Below are 27,389 nucleotides of genomic sequence, written 5' to 3'. Positions count from 1 at the left end.
TAGCGCAGTGGAGCCAAGGGATGGACAGAACCTGGCAGTGCCACCACTCCAGCCCTGGGTGCTTTTCCCTCTGAATTAAACTTTTGTTTTTCTTATTTTAAATTTATATTTGCTCTTATGTGGCAGGCCAGGTCTCACTAACAGCTGCACAGGCCTCCGTAACCACTGTTTCAGCACTGGTTAAGTTAAATATTAAAAGCTGAAAGAGCCAGTGTCTTTATACAAAGGCTGGAATGTAACAAAAGCCCACCAAGAGTTTTGCCCAGGCCTTTCCTGGGCTTTGAAGCATGACAACATAAAGAAGGAATTCTTAACAGGACCTGTTCAAGATTAAACAAGTTTTTATTGGGGGTCTGAAGAAACTCCCCAGACTCCAACAAACAAGTTTATTGGGGGTCTGAAGGAACTGCCTAAACCTTCATGATTTAGCAGAAGACAAGGTAAGGGTAATCACCCCTGGCATCTGCACCCATCTAGATTAAATAAACTTACTGGGGCTCCAGAGGAAGATCTTTAGGACTGATCTTAGTTATAGATTAAAAGAAGTTAACCATTTACATCTTTTCACAACATGCACACTTACATGTAGCCAGATAGTTTAGAAGGTATATAAGCTCTGGAAAACTTTGTAATTTTGAGTTGACCTGGCGATATTTTCCAGGCCTTTTCCCCGTACCCGGTTACCAAAATAAACTCTTCTTTCCCAGTTCATCATGAGAATAAGCAGCCCCACCCCTGGTTTTGTCCGGGAACACTTACAGAGGCTGTAACACCCAGAAGACAGGGTCACTGTTTCTTCTACACAAACTTGGCTGCTCTTCTGAATTTTCTGGGGTGTTTTTATAAATACTAAGGCTTGTGCCTCATTTCCCCAGTGTCTGATATCACCGACTTGGGGTGTGCTCTAGGCACTGCGACTTGTAATAGCTGCCCCTGGTGACTCTAAGGTGCAGCAAATGTGGAAGACCACGTCTTGGCAACACCAGGTCCCTGGCTGGAAGGCTGTCAAGACTGCGCAGCCCACTGAAATCTCCCCAGACTGGTTAGCGCCGGAGGTGCACCCCTGGGGTATCCTTTCTTCCGGAAACTCCGCCTTCGCCCTCGCCCTCGCCCCGCCTTTTCCCGGCTCGGCCACGCCTCCTTCCCCGCCCAGCTGTGGCCCCCGGAAGACGCAAACCGGCAACAGCCGCTGAGCCTGCGTTTCGGAAGCGTGGATGTGCGCCTGCGCTGCGCCAGGGCCTGGCGGGCGTTTTGAATTTTGCTCCCGGAGTGGCGTCACACCATCCCGGGCTGAGACTGCGGTGTTCGCGGCTGGAGACCCAGCGGCCAGTAGCCTTTTGCTGCTGGACCCACTCGAGGTTGGACTCTGTGTGTTGGGGACCCTGCCTTCGGAAGCGCCTGAGGCACTGCTTGGCGGCTGGGGGCCGCGGGCCGCGCTGGGCGTGGGGCAGGACGGGGCTGGATGCTTTTAGACCCGCCCCTTCTCTCTCACCCGCGAGTGGGTGGGAAACTGGTCCTTTCCCATTTCTCTGCCTCCTTACCGATCCCAAACTGTAAAGCCCCAACCCCTCACAGCGCAGGAAAAATGATTACCTGGGCCCATTTCTTTGACCGTGTAAGAGACTTTAAAAAACTGTGTCCGTATTTTGCGTGTTTAAAGAAAATACCAATGTTGTCTTTAAATAGTGCGTCTGTCCTCCTGAACCCTTAAAGGAAAGGACTCAGGCTTATCCCCTTTACCCTGGTTTGGGATCCATCGATGGCCGAAGGCTGTAAGACAAGTCAGTACTGTACCGTGGTTAGAAACTGAATGTTGTAGAATTGAAAGAAATTGCTCTTGAATATTTGTACTTAACCTTCAAAGACTTGTGATTTACTTGATATTGACCATTCTTGGATTTCGAAAGTGAACAGAAATTTGTGTGGCTTTTCATTACGAATATGTTTATATTTTTTTCTTCAGAGGCTTAAAGGATGGCCTCTTCAGATCTGGAACAGTTATGCTCTCATGTTAATGAAAAGATTGGCAATATTAAGAAAACCTTGTCATTAAGAAACTGTGGTAAGTAAAACAGATTCCACTGACTTCGTATGTACAAAATGCATTTTGATTATTCCACCCTGAATGACATCTTTGCTTGGTTGAGTGACTGCATCTTAGGTAATTTTAGATTTTGAACAACGATTTTTTAAATAGTCCAATGTCATTTTTAGTATTGCGGAGGATACTAAAAATGTAAGGTATGTTGAACAATGAACTGAATATTCATTAGATTATTTACTTATGTTTTTCTGAGACACATAGGCCAATGGTAAGATTTGAAGGTTATGTGGCATCCATGGTTCTACAGCTAAATGGAGATACAGTCATGCATTGCTTAGTGATGGAGATGTGTTCTGAAAAAGCATTACATGATTTTGTCGTCGTGCAAACATCACATCATAGAATGTACGTAAATGTACACAAACCTAGATGGTACAGCCTACTACATGTCTAGGCTATATAGCCTATTGCTCCTGGGCAACACACCTGTATAGCAAGTGACTGTACTGAATACCTTAGGCAAGTGTAACACAATGGTGAGTATTTGTGTATCTAAACATAGAAAAGATACAGTAAAAGATTAACAGTGGAACACCTGTATAGGCTACTTACCATGAATGGAGCTTGCAGAACTGGAAGTTGCTGTGGGTGTGACAGTGAGTGAATGTGAAGGCCTAGGACATCACTGTACACTACTGTAGACTTTGTAAGTACTATACACTTAGGCTATACTAAATTTATATAAAAAAATCTTCAACAATACATTAACCTTACCTTACTATAACTTTTTTACTAATAAACTTTTTAGTTTGGCTTAGCTTTTTTATTCTTTTCTAATAACAGCTTAAAACAAATACATTGTACAGGTGTACAAAATATTTTTATATCTTTATTAGGTTTTTTTACTTTTTTTTAACTTTTTAAACTTTGTCAAAAAAGAATACACACACACACATTAGCCTAGGCCTACGCAGGGTCAGGATCATCAACATCTGTCTTCCACATTCACATCTTGTTCTACTAGAAGGTTGTCAGGGGCAGTACCACGTGTGGAGCGGTCATCTCCTATGGTAACATTGCCTTCTGGAATATCTCCTGAGGGACCTGGCTGAGGCTATTTTACAGTTAACTTTTTTTTTTTTTAATAAGTAGAAGGAGTACACTCTAAAAAGTACCAAGTATCGTATAGTAAATAACATAAAGTAGTAACCATTTATTGTCAATTATTATGTACTATACATAATTGTATGTGCTGTACTTGTATAATACTGGCATTATAGTTTGTTTACACCAGCATCACCACAAACATGTGAATAATGCATTGCACCATGAGGTTATGATGGCTCCGATGTCACAAGGCAATAGGAATGTTTCAGCCCCATTATAATTTTATGGGGCCACTGCCATATTTGTGGTCCATTGTTGACTGAATCACTGTTATGTGGCACATCACTGTATTAAAAGGCAAGTAAAAAAAAAAACTAATGTAGAGATCCATAGAGGTAAAAGTAGTCCATAACCCATCTTAGAGCCTGCTTTGGAGGAAGCTTATTACTCTTTATCACTGGGAAATAACTAATTGAAAATGAAATAAATTATTTAAGCATCCATGAAGTTGGAGATTGTAAGTATCTTTGAAAATATTTTGATGTGCTGAAATTGGATGATGCAATGAAACTTCATAGAAACAGATGATCCTTGTCAAATGTAAAATATTGTTTAAGGAATTATATACACCCTAACCTTATCTGGGAGAGTAAAGGTTTATTGGCAGACAGAATTCCATATGCTGGGATGGTTGTGTTGAACTTGTATTGTAGTTTGTATTATGAATTGGTAGTTTGAAAACTTTCTCAAATATGAAATTATAATGTTAGATAGGCCCTTTCGAATTATACCTCCCTTCCCAGGGACCTTGATATTCTCAGTCCTATATTGATAACTACTAATAAAGGAGCCTCATACATTTTACAGTTTATGGTTCACATACTCTGGAAGTTAAAGCTAAAGGGACTGTGGGTTCATCTTAAGGAGCCCCCTTACTTCATACCTGAGGAAATTGAGACTGTCAGAAGTCAGGTGGCTAGCCCAGGTCCCTCAGCTCGTGAGTACTTGGTTGGGTGACAGTTTCTGTTTCTTGATTCCCATGTTGGTACTCTTTCTATTTGTTGCCATTTTGATTGAAGTAATTTGTAAAAGACTTTTAGATGTTTAATAATTTGTCTTGTTTACATTCACTTTCTGAGGTTATGATTACTCTTGGATAAACAAATATAATTTGGAGATCTATAAAACTATCAAGCCTTGAATTCAAATGACCCACCAAAGCATGAGGCCTGGCCGAAGCAGTCAGACCCATTAGATTCCTACACAGTTGTCAACTGTCATTTTGTATGGGGGGAGAATAATTTGTGTGCCTCCATAGCCTATAAAATAAAGCCTGCTTATTTGTTTGCTACTTTGGCTTCTGTAACTGACTAGATTACTACATGAAAAGCAGAGGCCAGACACATGCCTGTAATGCCAGCACTTTGGGAGGCTGAGGCAGGCGGATCGCTTGAGCTTAGGAGTTTGAGACCAGCCTGGTAACATAATAAGACTCTGTCTCTACACAAAATAAAAAAATTAGCCAGGCGTGGTGGCACTTACCTGTAGTCCCAGCTATTCAGGAGGCTGAGGCAGGAGGATTGCTTGAGTCTGGTAGGTTGAGGCTACAGTGAGCTGTGATAGTGCCACTGAACTACAGCCTGGGTGACAGAGCAAGAAGACCCTGTCTCAAAAAAAAAAAAAAAAAAAAAAAAAAAAAAAGTGGTAAATAACATCCTAAAATTTAGGTGACTAAAAGTTGAGATACCAGTGTATGGGGAAGAAATACTATATTCAACTAATTCTACTGAAATTATTCTCAGTAGAGACATCAGTACTCTCATTTACTTGTTTTAGTTGTTATGAGCTGAGTGTCAAATGCAAGTAGCATTGCTCTATTAGATAGAATGATATACTCCTCATGATGATGATGAATGGCAGTTAGCATTTACTGAGTGTTAGGTTTTAGACAGGGCTAAGCCCACCTTATGTGTACTTTCACCTATCTTCGCAGTAATGAGGTAGGTACTTGGTGTCTCTGACTTCAGGCCTTCTACCTGGTTCACTCTACTGCCTCCATAATCTACAGATACTGCCAAAGTCTGCTTTTACTTATGTGTATGTCATTGTAGTGATTGCTGGAAATGCAGATGGGAAACTTCAATTATGAAGGTAGTTTTTCTTTTGTGCTTTTAATCTGCCCTTAAATTTTTTTAAAAACTACTTCTTTTATTTCTAGGGAGGAAGGGACTCTGATTTTCTCATCCATCTCAAATCTCTGAAAGTTGCTAGAGAGAGGTGCTAGGAGGTGGAATTGGGACTATGAGAATATACTACTTTATGAATGTCTTACATTTGTTTTTGCCGGGTACGCAGGGTTATTACCAGCTTGTGACTTTTTATGTTACTTTGTTTGCTTGGGGTAGTTTTGCATAGTGTGAATAGTGTTAATATGAATTCCAAATCCGTATTACAAATTCTGAAAGAGAATTTCACCTCAACCTCACTCCTGCCCCTTCCACACACACACCGAAGGGCCTGTCTAAAACGTAAGCTTATTTCTGTGGTGAGTGATTACAACTTTCGCTGAAAATCTATTCATGAAGAAGGGTCCTAGCCTCATTTGAGATTCTCACTTCCAACACCCTGTGTTTTAAAGCCCCAAAACCTTGGATCTTATCCCTATTAAAATCAAATATATTCTGGTGCTGAGATTGACAACCTCCTGTCCAGCATTGCTGTACACTCCTCAGATTACGGCTGCTGCAGCCTCAGCTCACACATACTGCCTGGTGTGAGGGGGAACTGTGGTTCCCCCTTCATATTGGAACCCTTGGAGATTTGCCTTTTTCTCATGAAAGCTTAGCTGTGGATGTAGAAGGATGCTTGTTTTACCTAACATTTCTACATGTTTTAATAAGTGGAGGAATTTGCCAGAAACAAAAGATGCAGGGGAGACATTGTCCTTGCCTCTCCTCTCCGTCTCTTCCATACTACTTAGAAATGAGGTCTTGGGCTGGGCGTGGTGGCTCAAGCCTGTAATCCCAGCACTTTGGGAGGCCAAGACGGGTGGATCACGAGGTCAGGAGATCGAGACCATCCTGGCCTACACGGTGAAACCCCATCTCTACTAAAAAAAATACAAAAAACTAGCTGGGCGAGATGGCGGGCACCTGTAGTCCCAGCTACTGGGGAGTCTGAGGCAGGAGAATGGCGTAAACCCAGGAGGCGGAGCTTGCAGTGAGCTGAGATCCGGTCACTGCACTCCAACCTGGGCAACAGAGCGAGACTCTGCCTCAAAAAAAGAAGAAATGAGGTCTTAAGATTATCCATGGAGTCAGTTTCTAGGGGCTAAAGCAATAGTCCTTTTTCCACCCCTCTCTAAGGTATAGCTATCTGTCCAAGAGTTTGCATGAGTACTTGCAGCTACTGCTCTTCTATACACTTTGTTTTCTATTTTATTTTTGTTTATAACAGGCCAGGAACCTACCTTGAAGACAGTATTAAATAAAATAGGAGATGAGATCATTGTAGTAAATGAACTTCTAAATAAATTGGAATTGGAAATTCAGTATCAAGAACAAACCAACAATTCACTCAAGGTAATGTTTCTCTAATGAGGAAGCAGTAAAAAGGCAATACATACAAACTCCCTAATCATCAAGTAATTCTTAAGGATGCTTTGTTTATAATGTTTTCGGTTTATGAATTATTAATGGTACAGTATGCCATTTATGTTTTATTTTCCTAGTATAATGGAATTCGGAGCTCCACAGCTACTTCTTTCTGCTGATGGCCAGTGGAATTGAACTTTACTAGAAAGGAGAGTTTGCTAATCATTCTTGGTAGCTTTAATTTAAACAATGATGTTCTAGTAGAGTGGTATGTAAAGAACACCTGCTTTGGGTGAGGAGATATGGATTCTTACCTTGGTGGTCCTTGGTATTCTCTGCCACCCTGAGAAAGCTATTTTACCTCTTGGGGTTTCAAGATCCTCATTTGAAAAAATAATGGATCATATTGAACTGTTTCTTAGCTCCCTTATATGTCTACATTTCTATATTTTTATAAAAGGTAATATAAGAGCTCTCAGGTAAAGAAAAACTTGAGCCTCATTCACAGGCACATTTTGTTCTAAATAAGCCTTCAAATTGACTTCAGCTAATAAAAGTGCTTGTGCACTTCCCGATGGGGAAATAGTCTGTACCATAATTATCTCATGTTGTTAGAGCTGGGGAATTGCTCAGTGGGATTGAACAAGGGACCTCCCTGACTGCATTCAGCCTATAATCCTTAAGGTCTGTAAAGATTTTTCAGCTATAGGAATGGGCATGATTATGCCTATCACTCTATTAGTCAAAATGGAATTGGTATCCATGAATGTCATTCACCTCTTAAAGGAAAAGACATTATATAAATTCAAAACAGAAACCAATACTGGTGTTTCAGTTCTAACCTGCTCAAGAATATCCGGGGTTAGGTGTGGGCCTAGAGAATGCTCGACTCAGAACTGAAGGCTATTTGGAATTTCTGTTCACATTGTGATTGGGAGCCAGATGGCGGGAATCCAAAGGCACAGAATATTTTCCTCATTAAAATTTGTATGAGTTCATAGCCTGAAGTTCTAGTAAACGTTGGAGACCAAAAAAAACCCCAGCTATCAAGTAGAAATTTTCATTAAGCTGGGATGTAGGTAGCCCACAGTGGAAGTCATCCTAAAGCAGCATCTTGTGCTTGCCAGCTGGGTATATTACCATGCTGTGATAATACAGTTGCTGTTACACAGGTAACACTGGGGAGCATTTGCTAAGCCAACAAAAGCAATTGATGATAATGAAAAACATAAGTTCTTTATATATTTCTTAGTTATCTCCCAAGATTAAAGTATTTGAGAAAGACTTAGCTTTAGTCCTGCTTTGTAATTGCAATGTGATTATAGTGATTGTTCTCTGAAAAAAATCCAGTAGAGAAAAATATTACCACCATCCAAAAACAGCTCTAGAAACCAATTTTTTATTGCTGGATTCACTGCTTTTTCACTTCATTCTGCATTATTGGTACTCACAGTCAGTGTGATTTTTTTTTATTTTTTTTTTTTGAGACGAAGTCTCACTCTGTCACCCAGGCTGGAGTGCGGTGGTGCAATCTCAGCTCACTGCAACCTCCGCCTCCCAGCTTCAAGCAGTTCTCCCACCTCAGCCTCCTGAGTAGCTGGGACTACAGGCGCGTGCCACCACGCCCGGCTAATTTTTTGTATTTTTAGTAGAGACGGGGTTTCACTGTGTTAACCAGGATGGTCTTGATCTCCTGACCTCATGATCCACCCGCCTCAGCCTCCCCAAGTGCTGGATTTACAGGCGTGAGCACCGCGACCGGCCATAGTCACTGTGATTATGGTTCACCATTTTCCCTGCTCTTTAGAATATCTTAAAACATACATGGGGAGGACAGAGACTTATTGTGAGCATTTTTAAATTTTAGGAACTCTGTGAATCTCTTGAAGAAGATTACAAAGACGTAGAACATCTTAAAGAAAACATTCCTTCCCATTTGCCTCAAGTAACAGTAGCCCAGAGCTGGTAAGTGTATAATTATTCTTGCTATCTGGATTTATAAACCCATGAAAACAAAATACTTCAAAGCCTTTTGCTCTTCATGTACTTGCAGTTTTGTCAGCAATGATCTAGTTTTTTGTCACCTATACTAAAAACAGTATTTCCTACTATGTTCACCAGTGTTCTTATCTTGCTGTCTCTGAGGAAAATCTAACACCTCTTTCCCAGTTTGCCAAGGGCAAGTCTCTCTAGCCTCTCTCTTTCCACTCATTTCTTTTCCTTAGAGCAGTTTGTCAACCTCAGCTTCCTTGACATTTTAGGCAGGTTAATTTTTTGTTATGAGAATAGACATTGAGCAGTGTTCTTGATCTCTGCCCACTAGATTCTGGTAGCATTCCTCCTATCCCACCCATTCATGACAATGAAAAAGGTCTCCAGACATTGCCAAATGCCACTGAGGGCAAAATCTTCCTTGACCCTTGAGAACCACTGCCTTTGGGTAAAAATAAGCGTAAGGAAGTTACCATTTTAAAAATAGCCAAAGAGGCTGGGCACAGTGGCTCACGCCTATAATCCTGGCATTTTGGGAAGCCGAGGCAGGCAGATTGCTTGAGCCCAAGAGTTTGAGACTAGCCTGGGCAACATGGCGAAACCCCGTCTCTGCTAAAAATACAAAAAATTAGCCAGACACAGTGGCACACCCCTGTAGTCCCAGCTACTCAGGGAGCTGAGGCAGGAGGATTGCTTGAGCCTGGCAGGTCAAGGCTGTGGTGAGACCTGATGGTGCCACTATACTCCAGTCTGGGCAACAGAGTAAGATCCTGCCTCAAAATAAATAAATACATAAATAAATAAAAGCCAAATGAACAATAAGCTTAGCTCTTTATTCCCCTCAAATGTCTATCCTCTCTCTCTCTCCGCACTTACAAGGTATGTCTGTGGCGGTTTTTTCCCCAAGGCCTTAACACCTGGCTTTTGGCTGTCATTGCCACCACACCTAGGGTGGTTGAAGGTCACAAAGAGGTCAAAAATCCTTTGTCAGCCCTGGTTCTACTTCTAAGATTTCATTTTGCATACCGCCTTTTTGTTTTTGAAATTCTGTTTTCTGCACTGCCACTATGTTTTCTTAGTTGTCAGCCCACACCTCTGACTTGGCTGCCTCCTTTTTCTCTCCCCTCTTTTAGATTATAGATCTCTCCTACCTGCTTTACTCATTCTTACCTAACTCCACTGTTAATGCTCTCAAATGTCCAGCTCTAGCCTTGATAGGACATCTAGTTCCCGTGATTCAGTGGCCTGCTTTGTATCTCGAAGACCTGGCTCTCTTGTTACCCATATATCCTCCCATCACCTCGGTGAGGAATTGGCATCTTTATCCTGTCTCACTCTTTCTCACATTACCTGTCATTGTACATCCAGCAAGAATTTGATCAGGGGAATAGGAGGAATTTTATTCTAAGCTCACTATGGCCTAGCTTCAACTCTCAGGGATAGGTCAGAGCAGAACCTTTCTGTAGGTCAAAATGGTTATTTTCAGCTGATAAACACAGCAGGGCATAAAGGGAGCACTCAGGTGCTTCCTCAACACATGGTCAAGACAAACAAGTACAGATACGATTCATCCAGTCTCACAGTAGAATCTCATATGTTAGGATTCACAGAAGGATTATGATGCATTGGGCATCTTTATCTTGACAGCGTGCAGCATGGCCGAGTCACACCACCTCAGTAAGGCTGGTTGCCATCTGTGTCTGGCATTCGACTGTCATCTTGGGCTCTCGCTTCCTGCCTTTCTGGGGATTCCCTTGGTTTACTCCTGTGGCCATCCTCCCACTCATAATTCCAGGGCTTTGCTTAACTTTTAAGCTTTATATTATATTACATTTCTTGTTACCTTTTTATTATACAAATAATACATGTTACTAGAAAGTGTTTGTTGTCAGAAAATAAAACTCATCTGTAATTCTACCATTCAGATAAGATAGGGTATAGCTTTCCAGATTTTATGTAACTACACATATATAACAGGCATTTCTTCTACCTGTTATGATGTGTAGTTATAGCAGCCCCTACTGTTTCTTATATCTGATGTCGTCTTTCCTGTGTCTTGACTCACTGCTGGCCACATCCCTGGCAGTTAAGGAACCGAGGAGCTATAGTGTGTTTCTAGACTTTGTTTGCTAGTGGGGCAGGAGATATATTAGTAGGCTTCTCACTCACTCTAAAAATTGGGCAGATTGAATGCGGGGTGACCCATGATCATGCTGGCAACTAAAATGACTCTGCAATCCACAGGGACTGACACGAGTAACCATCAGGATAAATTAGAATAAACAGAAGTCTAAGGTAACTGATGTTTCCAGATTCAGAGTTAGGGATGTCAGGAAGGGGTTAAGAGAAGCCATGAAGCCGCAAAGCTGTTAACTTACTGACTTTGAGGAGCCAGTGGGAGAACTGATGAAGATATCGTATTACATGTAAATAAATATAGCTATATTACTGAAGATTTGGGAACTTAATTTTTCAACATTTCCTTCACTGTTTAGATTTTCATGAACAATAGATATAGGAATACAAAAAAAAGTTGGCAGTGAGATTATAACAGGATGAGTTATGTATTTATTATTATTTTCAGTTGGGAAAACTTTGCAGTATGCTGCTTATTTCTGACAATTGCTTATATGTATGTACATCTCTGTTCTGTAGTGTTAAGGGATCAGATCTTGATCCTGAAGAACCATTCAAAGTTGAGGAACCTGAACCCATAAAGAAGCCTCCCAAAGAACAGAGAAGTATTAAGGAAATGCCATTTATAACTTGTGATGAGTTCAGTGGTGTTCCTTCGTAAGTATTTAAGATAAATAATGTTCAACCGCTTAATAATCAACATAGATGATTGTTTAAATCATAACGCTTAATTATATTAATTGTAATATGCTGTGTTCAAATATTGATCTTTTTAAAACATTTCACATTATACTGTGAAAATGCAGTAAATTTTTTGAAGATTTTTGTTGTAAAACCCCTTCATAGAGAGATCTAGAGATGGATCAATTCTTTGCTTAAGTCCTCTCGGACCTTTCTGTGTTATAGATTTACCAATTATATTATAGAAGTAGACTCAGTTTTGTGGTAATTTTAAGGAAATTGAATGAGTTGTGTAGACTTGAGAATGAGAATGGAGTATGTTGTGTTTGGTTTCCATTTGTGCATTGCACCCCACGCTTGTTTGAGCCTGTGTTATATTCCAGGCCCGGGGTCACTCTGAATAGAAGAATGAATAAGACAAAAGGCTTCCCCTAGAGGGTGGTCTCCCTTGCCTCTTACATATGGCAATAATGGGGAACCAATTATGAAAATCCACGTTTTTAAACTCATAATTCCAGGGCTTTGCTTAACCTCTAAGCTTTATATTATGTTACATTGCTTGTTACCTTTTTATTATACGAATAATACATGTTGCTAGGAAGTGTTTGTTGTCAAAAAGTAAAACTCATCTGTAATTCTACCATTCAGATAAGGTAGGGTATAGCTTTCCAGATTTTATTTAACTATACATGTATAATAGGTATTTCTTATACCTGTTATTTTAGCAATGTAGTTACACTGTAAATGCAACTTACTATCCTTTTATTGTGATAATTTTTCTATCTTAATAGTCACATAATATGTAGCTATCCAATAATTTATTGAAGCATTTCCTCATTACATATTTGGGTTGACTTTATTGTTATAAATAAGGGTACAATGAAATATCTTTTAGACAAGGCTGTTTTGCAATTTTTTTATTTCCTTGGGATAGAGTCTTAGGAGGAGAGTCCCTGAGGCAAAGATCATGATTATTTTGCTTTCTAGAGAGTTATTCATACCAGTTTGTTTTGGTTGTTGTTTTATTTAATAAAGTGTATTTCTTAGAACCTTTGTTAGGTTTACAGAAAAATTGAGCAGATACTAGTGGTCTCATACCGCTTCTTCCCTGCACACAGTTTTCCTCAGTAACAGAGCATTGGTATGACATATCTATTACAGTTGTCAAACCAATATCGATACATTACTATTAACTAACATCCTTAGTTTGTGTTAGGATTTATTCTGTGTTGTACATTCTGTGGGTTTTGACAAAAGCATGATATCATGTGTCTACCATTACTGTATCATACAGAAGAATTTCACTATCCTAAAATGTTTCACTATACTAAAAGTGCCTTGTATCCCACCTCTTTCTATCTCCCACTGAACCCCTGAATATTATATGGTTAGTCATACAGTATGTAGCGTTCTCTGACCGGCTTCTTTTACTTAGAAATAAGGATTTATGATCCCATGTATCTTTCTGTGGTTTGATAGCTCATTGCTTTTTAACACTAAATAGTACTCCATTGTATGGATGTACTGGTTTCTTTATTCATTCACCTATTGAAGCAATCTTAGTTCCTTCCGGTTTGGTGCAATTATGAATAAAGCTGCTAAAAACATTCACGTGCAGGTTTTGTGTGGACATAAGTTTTCAACTCATTTGGGTAAATACTTAGGAGTGTAATTGCTGGATCATGTGAGAGTATGTTCAGTTTTGTAAAAACCTGCCAATGGCTATACCATTTTGCATTCCCATCAGCAATGACAGAACATTCCTCTTGCTTCACATCCTCTTTATCATTTGGTATTGCCAGTGTTCTGGATTTTAGCCACTCTGATAGGTGTGTAGTGGTATCTAATTATTTTACTTTACAATTCCCTACTGACATTTGACATTGAGCATCTTTTCAGCAAGTATTACAGTCCCCTGCTCTACCAGCTGAGCTATCGAAGGGAATGCTGAGCATCTTTTCATATTGATATACTTACTTTCCATTTGCATATTTTCTTTGATGAGGTATCTGTTCAGGTCTTGAGCCTGTTTTTAAAGTGGGTTGTTTGTTTTCTTCTCATTGAATTTTAAGAATTCTTTGCATATCTTCCTTCCTCTCCTCTGGTATTCCCATTACCTGTATGTTATACTTTTTTGTGATTGCCTGACAGTTCTTGGGTTTTCTGTTCTTTTTTTGTATTTCTCTTTGCATTTTAGTTTGGGAAGTATCTATTGACGTATCTTCTTTTTTTTTTGAGAGGGAGTCTCGCTCTGTCGCCCAGGCTGGAGTGTAGTGGCCGGATCTCAGCTCACTGCAAGCTCCGCCTCCCGGGTTCACGCCATTCTCCTGCCTCAGCCTACCCAGTAGCTTGGACTACAGGCGCCCGCCACCTCGCCCGGCTAGTCTTTTGTATTTTTTAGTAGAGATGGGGTTTCACCGTGTTAGCCAGGATGGTCTCGATCTCCTGACCTCGTGATCCACCCGTCTCGGCCTCCCAAAGTGCTGGGATTACAGGCTTGAGCCACCGCGCCCGTCCTGATGTATCTTCAAGTTCACTGATTATTTCTTTAGCTGAGTCTAGTCTGCTTATGGAGCCCATCAAAGGCATTCTTCATTTCTGTTAGAGTTCTTTATTTCTAGCATTTCCTTTTGATTCTTCTGTAGTTTCCATCTCTGCTTTCTTTGTCTGTCTATTCTTGCATTTTATCCTTTTTCCACTGGAGTCCTTAGCATATTAAACATAGTTATTTGAATTAGTGGTTTGATACTTCCAAAATCTGTCATTTCTCAATCTGCATCTGATGCTTGTGATGCTCTCAGCCTGTATTTTTTCTTATGCCTAGTAATTTTTGTTGAAAGCTGGACAAGATGTATCTGCATAATAGGAACTGAAGTAAATAGGCTTTTAGTGTGAGATTTTATGTTGATATGTCTAGGAGCTGGGCTATGTTTAATGGTTGCTATGGTTGTAAATGTCAGATGCTTCAATTTCTTCTAGTTCCCATTTCTTTTGTTTGTTTGTTTGTTTTGAGATGGAGTCTCGCTCTGTCGCCCAGGCTGGAGTGCACTAGCGCGATCTCGGCCCACTGCAAGCTCCGCCTCCTGGGTTCACGCCATTCTCCTGCGTCAGCCTCCAGAGTAGCTGGGACTACAGGCGTCTGCCGCCACCATGCTGGGCTAATTTTTTTGTATTTTTAGTAGAGACCGGGTTTCACCGTGTTAGCCAGGATGGTCTCAATCTCCTGACCTTGTGATCCGCCCGCCTCGGCCTCCCAAAGTGCTGGAATTACAGGCGTGAGCCACTGCACCCGGCCCTAGTTCCCATTTCTTTTGTCTCCTCTGTCGTCTTTGAGTTTCCTTAGAAATTTTTTCTTAATAGATTCTGTGTCTTGTAGCTTGCTCAGTGTTAGTTCACTAATGCATTCCTGTAACCTTGTTGTAGTGGTGGTAAGGTGTTGGAGAGGAGAAGCATTCTACAATCTTTTTTTTTTTTTTTTTTTTTATACTTTAAGTTATAGGGTACATGTGCGTAACGTGCAGGTTTGTTACATATGTATACTTATGCCACGTTGGTGTGCTGCACCCATCAACTCGTCAGCACCCATCAATTCATCATTTATATCATGTATAACTCCCCAATGCAATCCCTCCCTCCTCCCCCCTCCCCATAATAGGCCCCAGTGAGTGATGTTCCCCTTCCCGAGTCCAAGTGATCTCATTGTTCAGTTCCCACCTATGAGTGAGAACATGCGGTGTTTGGTTTTCTCTTCTTGTGATAGTTTGCTAAGAATGATGGTTTCCAGCTGCATCCATGTCCCTACAAAGGACGCAAACTCATCCTTTTTTATGGCTGCATAGTATTCCATGGTGTATATGTGCCACATTTTCTTATTCCAGTCTGTCACAGATGGACATTTGGGTTGATTCCAAGTCTTTGCTATTGTGAATAGTGCCACAACAAACATACGTGTGCATGTGTCTTTGTAGTAGAATAATTTATAATCCTTTGGGTATATACCCAGTAGTGGGATGGCTGGGTCATATGGTACATCTAGTTCTAGATCCTTGAGGAATTGCCATACTGTTTTCCATAATGGTTGAACTAGTTTACAATCCCACCAACAGTGTAAAAGTGTTCCTATTTCTCCACATCCTCTCCAACACCTGTTGTTTCCTGACTTCTTAATGATTGCCATTCTAACTGGTGTGAGATGGTATCTCATTGTGGTTTTGATTTGCATTTCTCTGATGGCGAGTGATGATGAGCATTTTTTCATGTGTCTGTTGGCTGTATGAATATCTTCTTTTGAGAAATGTCTGTTCATATCCTTTCCCCACTTTTTGATGGGGTTGTTTTTTTCTTGTATATTTGTTTGAGTTCTTTGTAGATTCTGGATATTAGCCCTTTGTCAGATGAGTAGGTTGCAAAAATTTTCTCCCATTCTGTAGGTTGCCTGTTCACTCTGATGGTAGTTTCTTTTGCTGCACAAAAGCTCTTTAGTTTAATTAGATCCCATTTGTCAATTTTGGCTTTTGCTGCCGTTGCTTTTGGTGTTTTAGACATGAAGTCCTTGCCCATGCCTATGTCCTGAATGGTACTACCTAGATTTTCTTCTAGGGTTTTTATGGTATTAGGTCTAACATTTAAGTCTCTAATCCATCTTGAATTAATCTTCGTATAAGGGGTAAGGAAAGGATCCAGTTTCAGCTTTCTACTTATGGCTAGCCAATTTTCCCAGCACCATTTATTAAATAGGGAATCCTTTCCCCATTTCTTGTTTCTCTCAGGTTTGTCAAAGATCAGATGGCTGTAGATGTGCGGTATTATTTCTGAGGACTCTGTTCTGTTCCATTGGTCTATATCTCTGTTTTGGTACCAGTACCATGCTGTTTTGGTTACTGTAGCCTTGTAGTATAGCTTGAAGTCAGGTAGCGTGACGCCTCCAGCTTTGTCCTTTTGGCTTAGGATTGTCTTGGCAATGCGGGCTCTTTTTTGGTTCCATATGAACTTTAAAGCAGTTTTTTTCCAATTCTGTGAAGAAACTCATTGGTAGCTTGATGGGGATGGCATTGAATCTATAAATAACCTTGGGGAGTATGGCCATTTTCACGATATTGATTCTTCCTATCCATGAGCATGGTATGTTCTTCCATTTGTTTGTGTCCTCTTTGATTTCACTGAGCAGTGGTTTGTAGTTCTCCTTGAAGAGGTCCTTTACATCCCTTGTAAGCTGGATTCCTAGGTATTTTATTCTCTTTGAAGCAATTGTGAATGGAAGTTCATTCCTGATTTGGCTCTCTGCTTGTCTGTTACTGGTGTATAAGAATGCTTGTGATTTTTGCACATTAATTTTGTATCCTGAGACTTTGCTGAAGTTGCTTATCAGCTTAAGGAGATTTTGGGCTGAGACGATGGGGTTTTCTAAATATACAATCATGTCATCTGCAAACAGGGACAATTTGACTTCTTCTTTTCCTAACTGGATACCCTTGATTTCTTTCTCTTGCCTGATTGCCCTAGCCAGAACTTCCAACACTATGTTGAATAGGAGTGGTGAGAGAGGGCATCCCTGTCTTGTGCCAGTTTTCAAAGGGAATTTTTCCAGTTTTTGCCCATTCAGTATGATATTAGCTGTGGGTTTGTCATAAATAGCTCTTATTATTTTGAGGTACGTTCCATCAATACTGAATTTATTGAGCGTTTTTAGCATGAAGGGCTGTTGAATTTTGTCAAAAGCCTTTTCTGCATCTATTGAGACAATCATGTGGTTCTTGTCTTTGGTTCTGTTTATATGCTGGATTACGTTTATTGATTTGCGAATGTTGAACCAGCCTTGCATCCCAGGGATGAAGCCCACTTGATCATGGTGGATAAGCTTTTTGATGTGCTGCTGAATCCGGTTTGCCAGTATTTTATTGAGAATTTTTGCATCGATGTTCATCAGGGATATTGGTCTAAAATTCTCTTTTTTTGTTGTGTCTCTGCCAGGCTTTGGTATCAGGATGATGTTGGCCTCATAAAATGAGTTAGGGAGGATTCCCTCTTTTTCTATTGATTGGAATAGTTTCAGAAGGAATGGTACCAGCTCCTCCTTGTACCTCTGGTAGAATTCAGCTGTGAATCCATCTGGTCCTGGACTTTTTTTGGTGGGTAGGCTATTAATGGTTGCCTCAATTTCAGAGCCTGCTATTGGTCTATTCAGGGATTCAACTTCTTCCTGGTTTAGCCTTGGGAGAGTGTAATTGTCCAGGAAATTATCCATTTCTTCTAGATTTTCTAGTTGATTTGCGTAGAGGCGTTTATAGTATTCTCTGATGGTAGTTTGTATTTCTGTGGGGTCAGTGGTGATATCCCCTTTATCATTTTTTATTGCATCTATTTGATTCCTCTCTCTTTTCTTCTTTATTAGCCTTGCTAGCGGTCTGTCAATTTTGTTGATCTTTTCAAAAAACCAACTCCTGGATTCATTGATTTTTTGGAGGGTTTTTTGTGTCTCTATCTCCTTCAGTTCTGCTCTGATCTTAGGTTTGCCTTCTGCTAGCTTTTGAATGTGTTTGCTCTTGCCTCTCTAGTTCTTTTAATTGTGATGTTAGAGTGTCAATTTTAGATCTTTCCTGCTTTCTCTTGTGGGCATTTAGTGCTATAAATTTCCCTCGACACACTGCTTTAAATGTGTCCCAGAGATTCTGGTATGTTGTATCTTTGTTCTCATTGGTTTCAAAGAACATCTTTATTTCCGCTTTCATTTCGTTATGTACCCAGTAGTCATTCAGGAGCAGGTTGTTCAGTTTCCATGTAGTTGAGCGGTTTTGATTGAGTTTCTTAGTCCTGAGTTCTAGTTTGATTGCACTGTGGTCTGAGAGACAGTTTGTTATAATTTCTGTTCTTTTACATTTGCTGAGGAGTGCTTTACTTCCAATTATGTGGTCAATTTTGGAATAAGTGTGATGTGGTGCTGAGAAGAATGTATATTCTGTTGATTTGGGGTGGAGAGTTCTATAGATGTCTATTAGGTCCGCTTGGTGCAGAGATGAGTTCAATTCCTGGATATCCTTGTTAACTTTCTGTCTCGTTGATCTGTCTAATGTTGACAGCGGAGTGTTGAAGTCTCCCATTATTATTGTATGGGAGTCTAAGTCTCTTTGTAAGTCTCTAAGGACTTGCTTTATGAATCCGGGTGCTCCTGTATTGGGTGCATATATATTTAGGAGAGTTAGCTCTTCCTGTTGAATTGATCCCTTTACCATTATGTAATGGCCTTCTTTGTCTGTTTTGATCTTTGATGGTTTAAAGTCTGTTTTATCAGAGACAAGGATTGCAACCCCTGCTTTTTTTTGTTCTCCATTTGCTTGGTAGATCTTCCTCCATCCCTTTATTTTGAGCCTATGTATGTCTCTGCATGTGAGATGGGTCTCCTGAATACAGCAGACTGATGGGTCTTGACTCTTTATCCAGTTTGCCAGTCTGTGTCTTTTAATTGGAGCATTTAGTCCATTAACATTTAAGGTTAATATTGTTATGTGTGAACTTGATCCTGCCATTATGATATTAACTGGTTATTTTGCTCGTTAGTTGATGCAGTTTCTTCCTAGCCTCGATGGTCTTTACATTTTGGCCATGTTTTTGCAATGGCTGGTACCAGTTGTTCCTTTCCATGTTTAGGGCTTCCTTCAGGGTCTCTTGTAAGGCAGGCCTGGTGGTGACAAAATCTCTAAGCATTTGCTTATCTGTAAAGGATTTTATTTCTCCTTCACTTATGAAGCTTAGTTTGGCTGGATATGAAATTCTGGGTTGAAAATTCTTTTCTTTAAGAACGTTGAATATTGGCCCCCACTCTCTTCTGGCTTGTAGAGTTTCTGCCGAGAGATCTGCTGTTAGTCTGATGGGCTTCCCTTTGTGGGTAACCCGACCTTTCTCTCTGGCTGCCCTTAAGATTTTTTCCTTCATTTCAACTTTGGTGAATCTGGCAATTATGTGTCTTGGAGTTGCTCTTCTGGAGGAGTATCTTTGTGGCGTTCTCTGTATTTCCTGAATTTGAATGTTGGCCTGCCCTACTAGGTTGGGGAAGTTCTCCTGGATGATATCCTGAAGAGTGTTTTCCAACTTGGTTCCATTTTCCCCCTCACTTTCAGGCACCCCAATCAGACGTAGATTTGGTCTTTTTACGTAATCCCATACTTCTTGCAGGCTTTGTTCGTTTCTTTTTCTTCTTTTTTCTTTTGGTTTCTCTTCTCGCTTCATTTCATTCATTTGATCTTCAATCGCTGATACTCTTTCTTCCAGTTGATCGAGTCGGTTACTGAAGCTTGTGCATTTGTCACGTATTTCTCGTGTCATGGTTTTCATCTCTGTCATTTCGTTTATGATCTTCTCTGCATTAATGAGTCTAGCTGTCAATTCTTCCACTCTTTTTTCAAGATTTTTAGTTTCTTTGCGCTGGGTACGTAATTCCTCCTTTAGCTCTGATAAGTTTGATGGACTGAAGCCTTCTCTCCTCTCGTCCAAGTCATTCTCTGACCAGCTTTGATCCGTTGCTGGTGATGGGCTGCGCTCCTTTGCAGGGGGAGATGCGCTCTTATTTTTTGAATTTCCAGCTTTTCTGCCCTGCTTCTTCCCCATCTTTGTGGTTTTATCTGTCTCTGGTCTTTGATGGTGGTGACGAACTGATGGGGTTTTGGTATAGGTGTCCTTCCTGTTTGATAGTTTTCCTTCTGACAGTCAGAAGGACTCTCTGTTGGTCTGTTGGAGATTGCTTGAGGTCCACTCCAGACCCTGTTTGCCTGGGTATCAGCAGCAGAGGTTGCCGAAGATAGAATATTGCTGAACAGCGAGTGTACCTGTCTGATTCTTCCTTTGGAAGTTTCCTCTCAGGGGTGTACTCCACCCTGTGAGGTGTGGGGTGTCAGACTGCCCCTAGTGGGGGATTTCTCCCAGCTAGGCTACTCAGGGGTCAGGGACACACCTGAGCAGGCAGTCTGTCCGTTCTCAGATCTCAACCTCCGCGTTGGGAGATCCGCGGCTCTCCCCAAAGCTGTCAGACAGAGTCGTTCGCGTCTGCACCGGCTCCCGCTACTTCCCCTGTTGGTCTTCAGCTGTGCGCTGTCCCCAGAGGTGGAGACTACAGAGACAGGCAGGCTTCCTTGAGCTGCTGTGAGCTCCACCCAGTTGGAGCTTCCCAGCGGCTTTGTTTACCTACTTAAGCCTCAGCAATGGCGGGCGCCCCTCCCCCAGCCTCGCTGCTGCCTTGCGGATAGATCGCGGCAGACTGCTATGTTAGCAGTGAGGGAGGCTTCGTGGGCGTGGGACCCTCCCGGCCAGGTGTGGGATATATTCTCCTGGAATGCCTGTATGCTTACAGCGCAGTATTGGGGTGGGAGTTACCCGATTTTCCAGGTGTTGTGTGTCTCAGTTCCCCTGGCTAGGAAAACGGATCCCCTTCCCCCTTGCGCTTCCAGGTGAGGCGATGCCTCGCCCTGCTTCAGCTCTCGCTGGTCAGGCTGCAGCAGCTGACCAGCACCGATTGTCCGGCACTCCCTAGTGAGATGACCCCAGTACCTCAGTTGAAAATGCAGAAATCACCGGTCTTCTGTGTCGCTTGCGCTGGGAGTTGGAGACTGGAGCTGTTCCTATTCGGCCATCTTGCTCCGCCCCCTACAATCTTATGATTAAATCTTAGGCTTTTTAGGGGTTCTGCATCTCTGGCCTGTGACCTTCTAAAGTGTTTCTTAGCTAGATGGGGCTGAAATTGTCTAATTACCCTTCCCCTAGGTCAGATAAGGTTCTTAGTCAAGTAGTTTTCCTTGAGGGCAGGTCTTTGTTTTGAATAACAGAACTGCTCTACTTTTACCTGCCCTATTTCACAATAATTACTTTTTCCCTCCTCTTGCTGATGCTCAGGAGAATTTTTCTCTGATCCTCATTTTGAAAACCTGGGGGGAAGGCAGGGGTGGTTCCTGGAAGTAAAACTCGTGAAAGTATGGGGGTTTCCTAAACTGGATCACCAGTTTTTAACTCTCAAGCTAGTTCAAACTGAGCCTTAGCAGTTTGTCAGTTACTATTTGAATGTTCCTGCAGTTACTCACTCCAGTGGCTTCTGTTCCTAGGAAACTATGATTCTCTGTATTTGTTTGTCTCTCCTGTTTTGGAGGCAGTGTTTGGCCCTGTGACCTCGATTCTCTGAGAAGAATTACCAGCTTTGTTTGCTCTTGCTGTGAGGATGGCAGTGACAGTTTCCAAGCTCTTGACACGTCAGAGTGCTGCATACCAGTTTTTACTCCTGTTGGTAGTGTGGGAGAATGCCCAACCTAATCTCACACCTACTAGTGTTACTTACTACTTAAAAATTGCTACCAGTTAGCCACTTGAAAAATACCTGGCTCTTTTACAAGTCCAAGACTAGTGAGGACGTTGACATTGCTCTTTAGTCTTTTTTTTTTTTTTTTTTTTTTTGGCAAGGAGGGGTCATTTTGTCATTTCCTTTGACTTTGTTTTGTTTTGTTTACTACTTCTTTTGTTTCTGAGACAGTCTCACTCTGTCCCCCAGGCTGGAGTGCAGTGGCATGATCTTGGCTCACTGCAACCTCTGCCTCCTGGGCTCAAGCATTTCTCATGGTTCAGTCTCCCAAGTAGCTGGGACCACAGGTATGTGCCACAACACCCAGCTAATTTTTCTATTTTTAGTAGAGATGGGGTTTCACCATGTTGGTCAGGCTGGTCTCAAACTCCTGATCTCAAGTGATCCACCTGCCTTGGCCTCCCAAAGTGCTGAGAGATTACAGGTGTGAGCCACCACACTGGTGGTCATCTCCTTTATTGACAGCTTTATTTTCATGAAAACTGTTTGATGCTCTGATGCTATCCAGCTTTAGTTTTTGTTGTTGTTGCTCATTGGCTGAGCTAATGTGACAAGCAGATGACTGTGAGGGACAGTGGAGTAAAGGATTTTTGGAAAATGCTTTCATGAAGAGCTATTGGAAGGAAATTAGAATGGTCATGGTGGAGTATTCATTTTTCAACCTGGGGTTATTTAATCAATGAGAAATGAAGATAGAAGATTAGGGTAAAAAAATCATGTTTTCCAAGCATAGAGTTTTTATTTACTTTAAAACAAATGGTGCTAAGAGTAGAGTTAAAGTGGAAAACATTGGCAGAGATTAGGGATGACTATTGAGCAAATCAAGGTGGTAGTTGAGAGGATTTGAAGGAATTTATAAGTGCATTGTGGAGAGCTGAGGTATTAGAGTTTGTAGAAACTGTGGTCAGAAAAAACAGGACAGCAAAAATGAATTTAGAAAAGAGAGGAATAATGAAAATGAGTGCTTTTTGGAAATATGAACATTTTCTTTTTTCTTTTTTTTTTTTGTTTGAGACGGAGTCTCGTTCTGTCACTCAGGCTGGAGTGCAGTGGCATGATCTCGGCTCACTGCAAGCTCCGCCTCCCGGGTTCATGCCATTCTCCTGCCTCAGCCTCCGGAGTAGCTGGGACTACAGGTGCCCGCCACCACACCCGGCTAGTTTTTGTATTTTTAGTAGAGACGGGTTTCACCGTGTTAGCCAGGATGGTCTCGATCCACTGACCCCGTGATCTGCCCGCCTTAGCCTCTGAAAGTGCTGGGATTACAGGCGTGAGCCACCATGCCCGGCCTAACATTTTCTTTTAAATAAACTTCTATATGATTTTATCAAGGAAGTTTTGACTAGAAAGCTGCTACTTTGAATAGAAGTGAAGGACAGAGCTTAACTTACTGAACTTATCATTTGTTGAAGAGACAAATTGAAGCAGATCATCAAGTTTTGTTTTTGGTGTGTTCAAAACATTCAAAATTGAGAGTCTCCTATTTTTATATTCTAAGACTCCATGGTGACTGGGAGGATGGACAGGTGGGAGGTTAAAGAGTAGAATTCACAGTGAAATAGACAGTGCTCTAAGGGAATTTGAGCTAGGGCATAAAAAACATCATGGCTACTCTTTGGTTCTTCTCTGCCCGGGCAGCTTCCAGTCACTCACTCCTGTACATTGCCTACCCTATTAATTCCTCTTTGTCTTAATTTTCATTGTCATCCTTGTTGTGGTCTTCTTTGTTGCCCTTCATCTTCCCTTCCTCCTCCTTTTTTTCTCTTTCTTTCTCTGAACAAGTAATGGTTTTTACATAGCACCAGAGTGCTATGAATTGTATAATTTATTAATATTTAAATTTTTCCTTTGTCACATTTAAAAATTAATGTTTAAATAAACTTATATGTTGCAGTTAATCAGTCCATTTGAATCAGAATTTGAAAGCTTATTTAAAATTATAATACCAGTTCTCCATAGGTAAACAGTAGAGGTTAATAGATAGATATATTATAATTAATAATAATAATAGAGAAGGTAAGCCCCGGTATGTTGTCACCTCTATTTAATTATTCAGCTGTCTGGTTTATTTGGAATTTGATACAAAATTGTTCTTATAAAGGGTACTGTAGTTTTACTATCATACAAAGTCACCATACTTATGTTTTTCAAGGAAAGTAATTTTGCATGATGATTCTTTAAAACAATAATTAACCATATACCTTTTTACAGGTACATGAAATCCCGCTTAACCTATGGTCAAATTAATGATGTTATTAAAGAAATCAACAAGGCAGTAATTAGTAAATATAAAATCCTACATCAGCCAAAAAAGTCTATGAATTCTGTGGCCAGAAATCTCTATCACAGATTTATTGATGAAGAAACGAAGGATACCAAAGGTAAAATGGCAGCATATATATGTGTACATGTGAACTGTTCTGAGTATAACTAGATCATGGGAAATGAATTCCCAACCAGGAGCAGTTATCCTACCAGGGGACATTTTACCATGTCTGGAGACATTTTTGGTTGTTGGAGCTGGGTGTTCCTGGCATCTAGTAGGTAGAGGCCAGGGATGCTGCTGTAACAGCCGGCAGTGCACAGGATAGCACCCACAAAATGAATTATCGGGCTCACAGTGTCTGTAGTGCTGAGCCTGAGAAACACTGCTAGATAGAGTCTATTGTGGAACTATGCCCAATGTTTTCAGAAATTGAATAGTAATGATAACAGCTAGTCCTGTTGATATAGCTACTTTCTGTATGGCAGAGAGTGTGCCAAGAGCTTCAATCCTTACAACACCCGTGTCCCTTACTATTATTACTCCCAATTTGCAGACTAGGCAAAGAGAGCTTAACTTACTTGTCCAAGGCCATCCAGTTAAGTGATAGCACTGTTAACGGGTTTTATTCTGGTAACCAGTATATCATATTGCTTCTTGAAAAGTGAATTGTTCAAGCGATACCAACAGATAGCTAGTGACCTAATAAATATGCATGCAACTTCTATTGATAGAATAATTATTATTTTAGCAAGAATACTAGTTACTGGTTTTATTGGATACTAACAGTAAAAACGATTAATACCATTCATATTCACAATTTAATGTATTAAAGACTCTTTTGCAAGTTGGCCTTATAAAAGTTATCACTAATATCTTTATTTTTAGGTCGTTATTTTATAGTGGAAGCTGACATAAAGGAGTTCACGACTTTGAAAGTTGACAAGAAGTTTCACGTGTTACTGAATATTTTACGACACTGCCGGAGGCTATCAGAGGTCCGAGGGGGAGGACTTACTCGTTACGTTATAACCTGAGTCCCTTGTGAACTTTTGAACGGACCAATAGGGTATAGAGGCTATTTCTATAATTTTCTTATATATAATTTTTTTAACTTTTAGTCTCTTTTGTTTCCTTTTTTTTCTTTGAGACGGGATCTTGCTTTGTCACGCAGGCTAGAGTGCAGTGGCGCAAACATGGCTTACTGCAGCCTCAACCTCCCAGGCTCAAGTGATCCTCCCACCTCAGCCCCCTGAATAGCTGGGACTACAAGTGTGCACCACTATGCCTGTCTAATGTATTTTGTGTAGAGATTGGGTTTCACCATGTTGCCTGGGCTGGTCTTGAACTCCTGAGCTCAAACAATCCACCCTCCTCCGCCTCCCAAAGTGCTGGGGTTACAGGCGTGAGCCACCACACCTGACCTATTCTTGTTTCTTACAAAAATAAAACTTTTTTGGATAATGCTTATATATTTTCAAGATTTACCTCCTTTCACCAAATATTTAACTACCTGCTGAATAAGCCTCTGTACTAGGCACATAATAAAACTAAAAAATGCTCATGTCCAGTTTCTGTGTTGAGTGGACAATGCTGCAGACCCCAAAAAAGTTGAGTACAGATTGGCGTGCGCCTACTGTAGTCCCAGCTACTCAGGAGAATTGCTTGAACCTGGGAGGTGGAGGTTGCAGTGAGCCGAAATCGCGCCACTGCACTCCAGCCTGGGCAACAGAGCGAGACTCCGTCTCAAAAGAAAAAAGAAAGATTGAGTACAGATGTGATATTGGAAGAAAAAGATCAAGATGATGAGGTTAGGATACCCAGGCCCTTTGTACTTAAAGATCACTAGTGTCTAAATTCCATCGATGGTGTTTCAGTCTATAGGTAAACTTCCTGGAAGCTGGATTTGGAGACAGTTTATCATCTGATTATTGTGCTTTCCTATAGGTTGTTAGGGAGCAGCTTACCTGAAATGCATTTAGTGTACACCCGTCTGTAAACTTCAACCTGTAATGAAAGTGTAATAAAGTTGATGTGATAATGTGATATAATAAGAAATACATATTTGATCTTCCTATCCAGTTCCTTTTTCAGAGCTCCTAAAACCCTTGTAATTTCCAAAGTGATGGAGTGCATCTTTTGTTCTAATATTTGGTCTTTGACCCCAGTTCCTGACACAAAGCGCCTAAATTCCTTTGAATTTCCTAGTGATAGAATTTTTTGTTCTAATGAGGTAACTCTTGATGGGCACGTGGATGTCAGGATGGGGGCTGCTCACAAAGACCACATCATGATTGGAAGTTTCAAACTTTCAGTCTCCCACCTCCAGAGAGGGAAGAGGGGCTGGAGATTGAGTGAATAATCCATCAGGCCGATGTCAACAAGACAAAAATCTCTAAACTATGGAGTTCAGGGAGCTTCAGGGTTGGCAAACATTTTGATGTGCCAGGAAGGTGACGGACTCCAGCTTTATGAAATCAGCAAGTCCTGTGCTCATGACCCTTCTGGACCTTGCCCCAGGTACCCCTCCATCGGGTTGTGGTTCATCTGTATCCTTTGTAGTAACCTTAAACTGGTAAACACAAGTAAAGCATTTTCCTGAGTTCTGCATTGCCGTATCAAATTATCAACCCTGAGGACGGGGTTGTGGGAGCCCCCATGTGTAGCCATGTTGGACAGAAGTATGGGCAACCTGGGGACCCGCTAGTTGTGACTGCCATGATGGTGAGGTCTCCCCAGCCATGAGGAACTGAGTCCATTAAACTTCTTTCCTTTATAAATTACGTATTATTAGGTATGTCCTTATTAGCAGTGTGAGAACAGACTAATACAATTTTTCTCTGAGTCATTTTTCCCCATGAAAAAACGTTTTCTCTATTTAAGATGTTTCTTCCTGAAACTAATGTCAAACGACTGTCTAAGTTAGTTTTATTTTGAAAGAATGGCTGCTGAGGTGCCTCTGGGGAGCTTGAGCTAAGGTAAAGCTTACAAACCTTTAGCTTTGGCATTTCCCAAACTGCATGTCTTGAGTGCTAGTCTCAATATAGTAGATGGGGTTTTTCTTCTGTTGTTTTTCTTTTTCTCTTCTTTTCTCTTTTCCTTCTCTTCCTTCTCCTTTGCTTCCTTCTCCTCCTCCTCCTCCTCCTTTTCTTCCTTCTCTTCTTCTTCTCCTTCTCTTCCTCCTCCTTCTTCCTGTTCTCCTCCTCCTCCTTCGTCTTCTTTGTCTTCATCTTCTTC

At 41.0% G+C, this 27,389-nt stretch overlaps 1 protein-coding gene across 1 annotated transcript; it reads left to right on the top strand.

Annotated features, from left to right (window-relative positions):
* Positions 1-1,222: 1,222 nt before the first annotated feature.
* On the top strand, positions 1,223-26,275 carry SKA1 (spindle and kinetochore associated complex subunit 1). Its single transcript, XM_010371677.2, has 7 exons — positions 1,223-1,358; positions 1,964-2,062; positions 6,608-6,732; positions 8,612-8,709; positions 11,392-11,529; positions 24,101-24,270; positions 25,041-26,275. Exons 2-7 carry the CDS (start codon positions 1,975-1,977, stop codon positions 25,187-25,189), a joined length of 768 nt encoding a protein of 255 aa, XP_010369979.1. The 5' UTR covers positions 1,223-1,358; positions 1,964-1,974; the 3' UTR covers positions 25,190-26,275.
* Positions 26,276-27,389: the final 1,114 nt, after the last annotated feature.

This window comes from Rhinopithecus roxellana, chromosome 21 (genome assembly GCF_007565055.1).
Source record: "Rhinopithecus roxellana isolate Shanxi Qingling chromosome 21, ASM756505v1, whole genome shotgun sequence".
Taxonomy (NCBI): Eukaryota; Metazoa; Chordata; class Mammalia; order Primates; family Cercopithecidae; genus Rhinopithecus; species Rhinopithecus roxellana.
The sequence above is the reverse complement of the archived record's forward strand: the minus strand, read 5'-3'. Positions and strand labels throughout refer to the sequence as shown.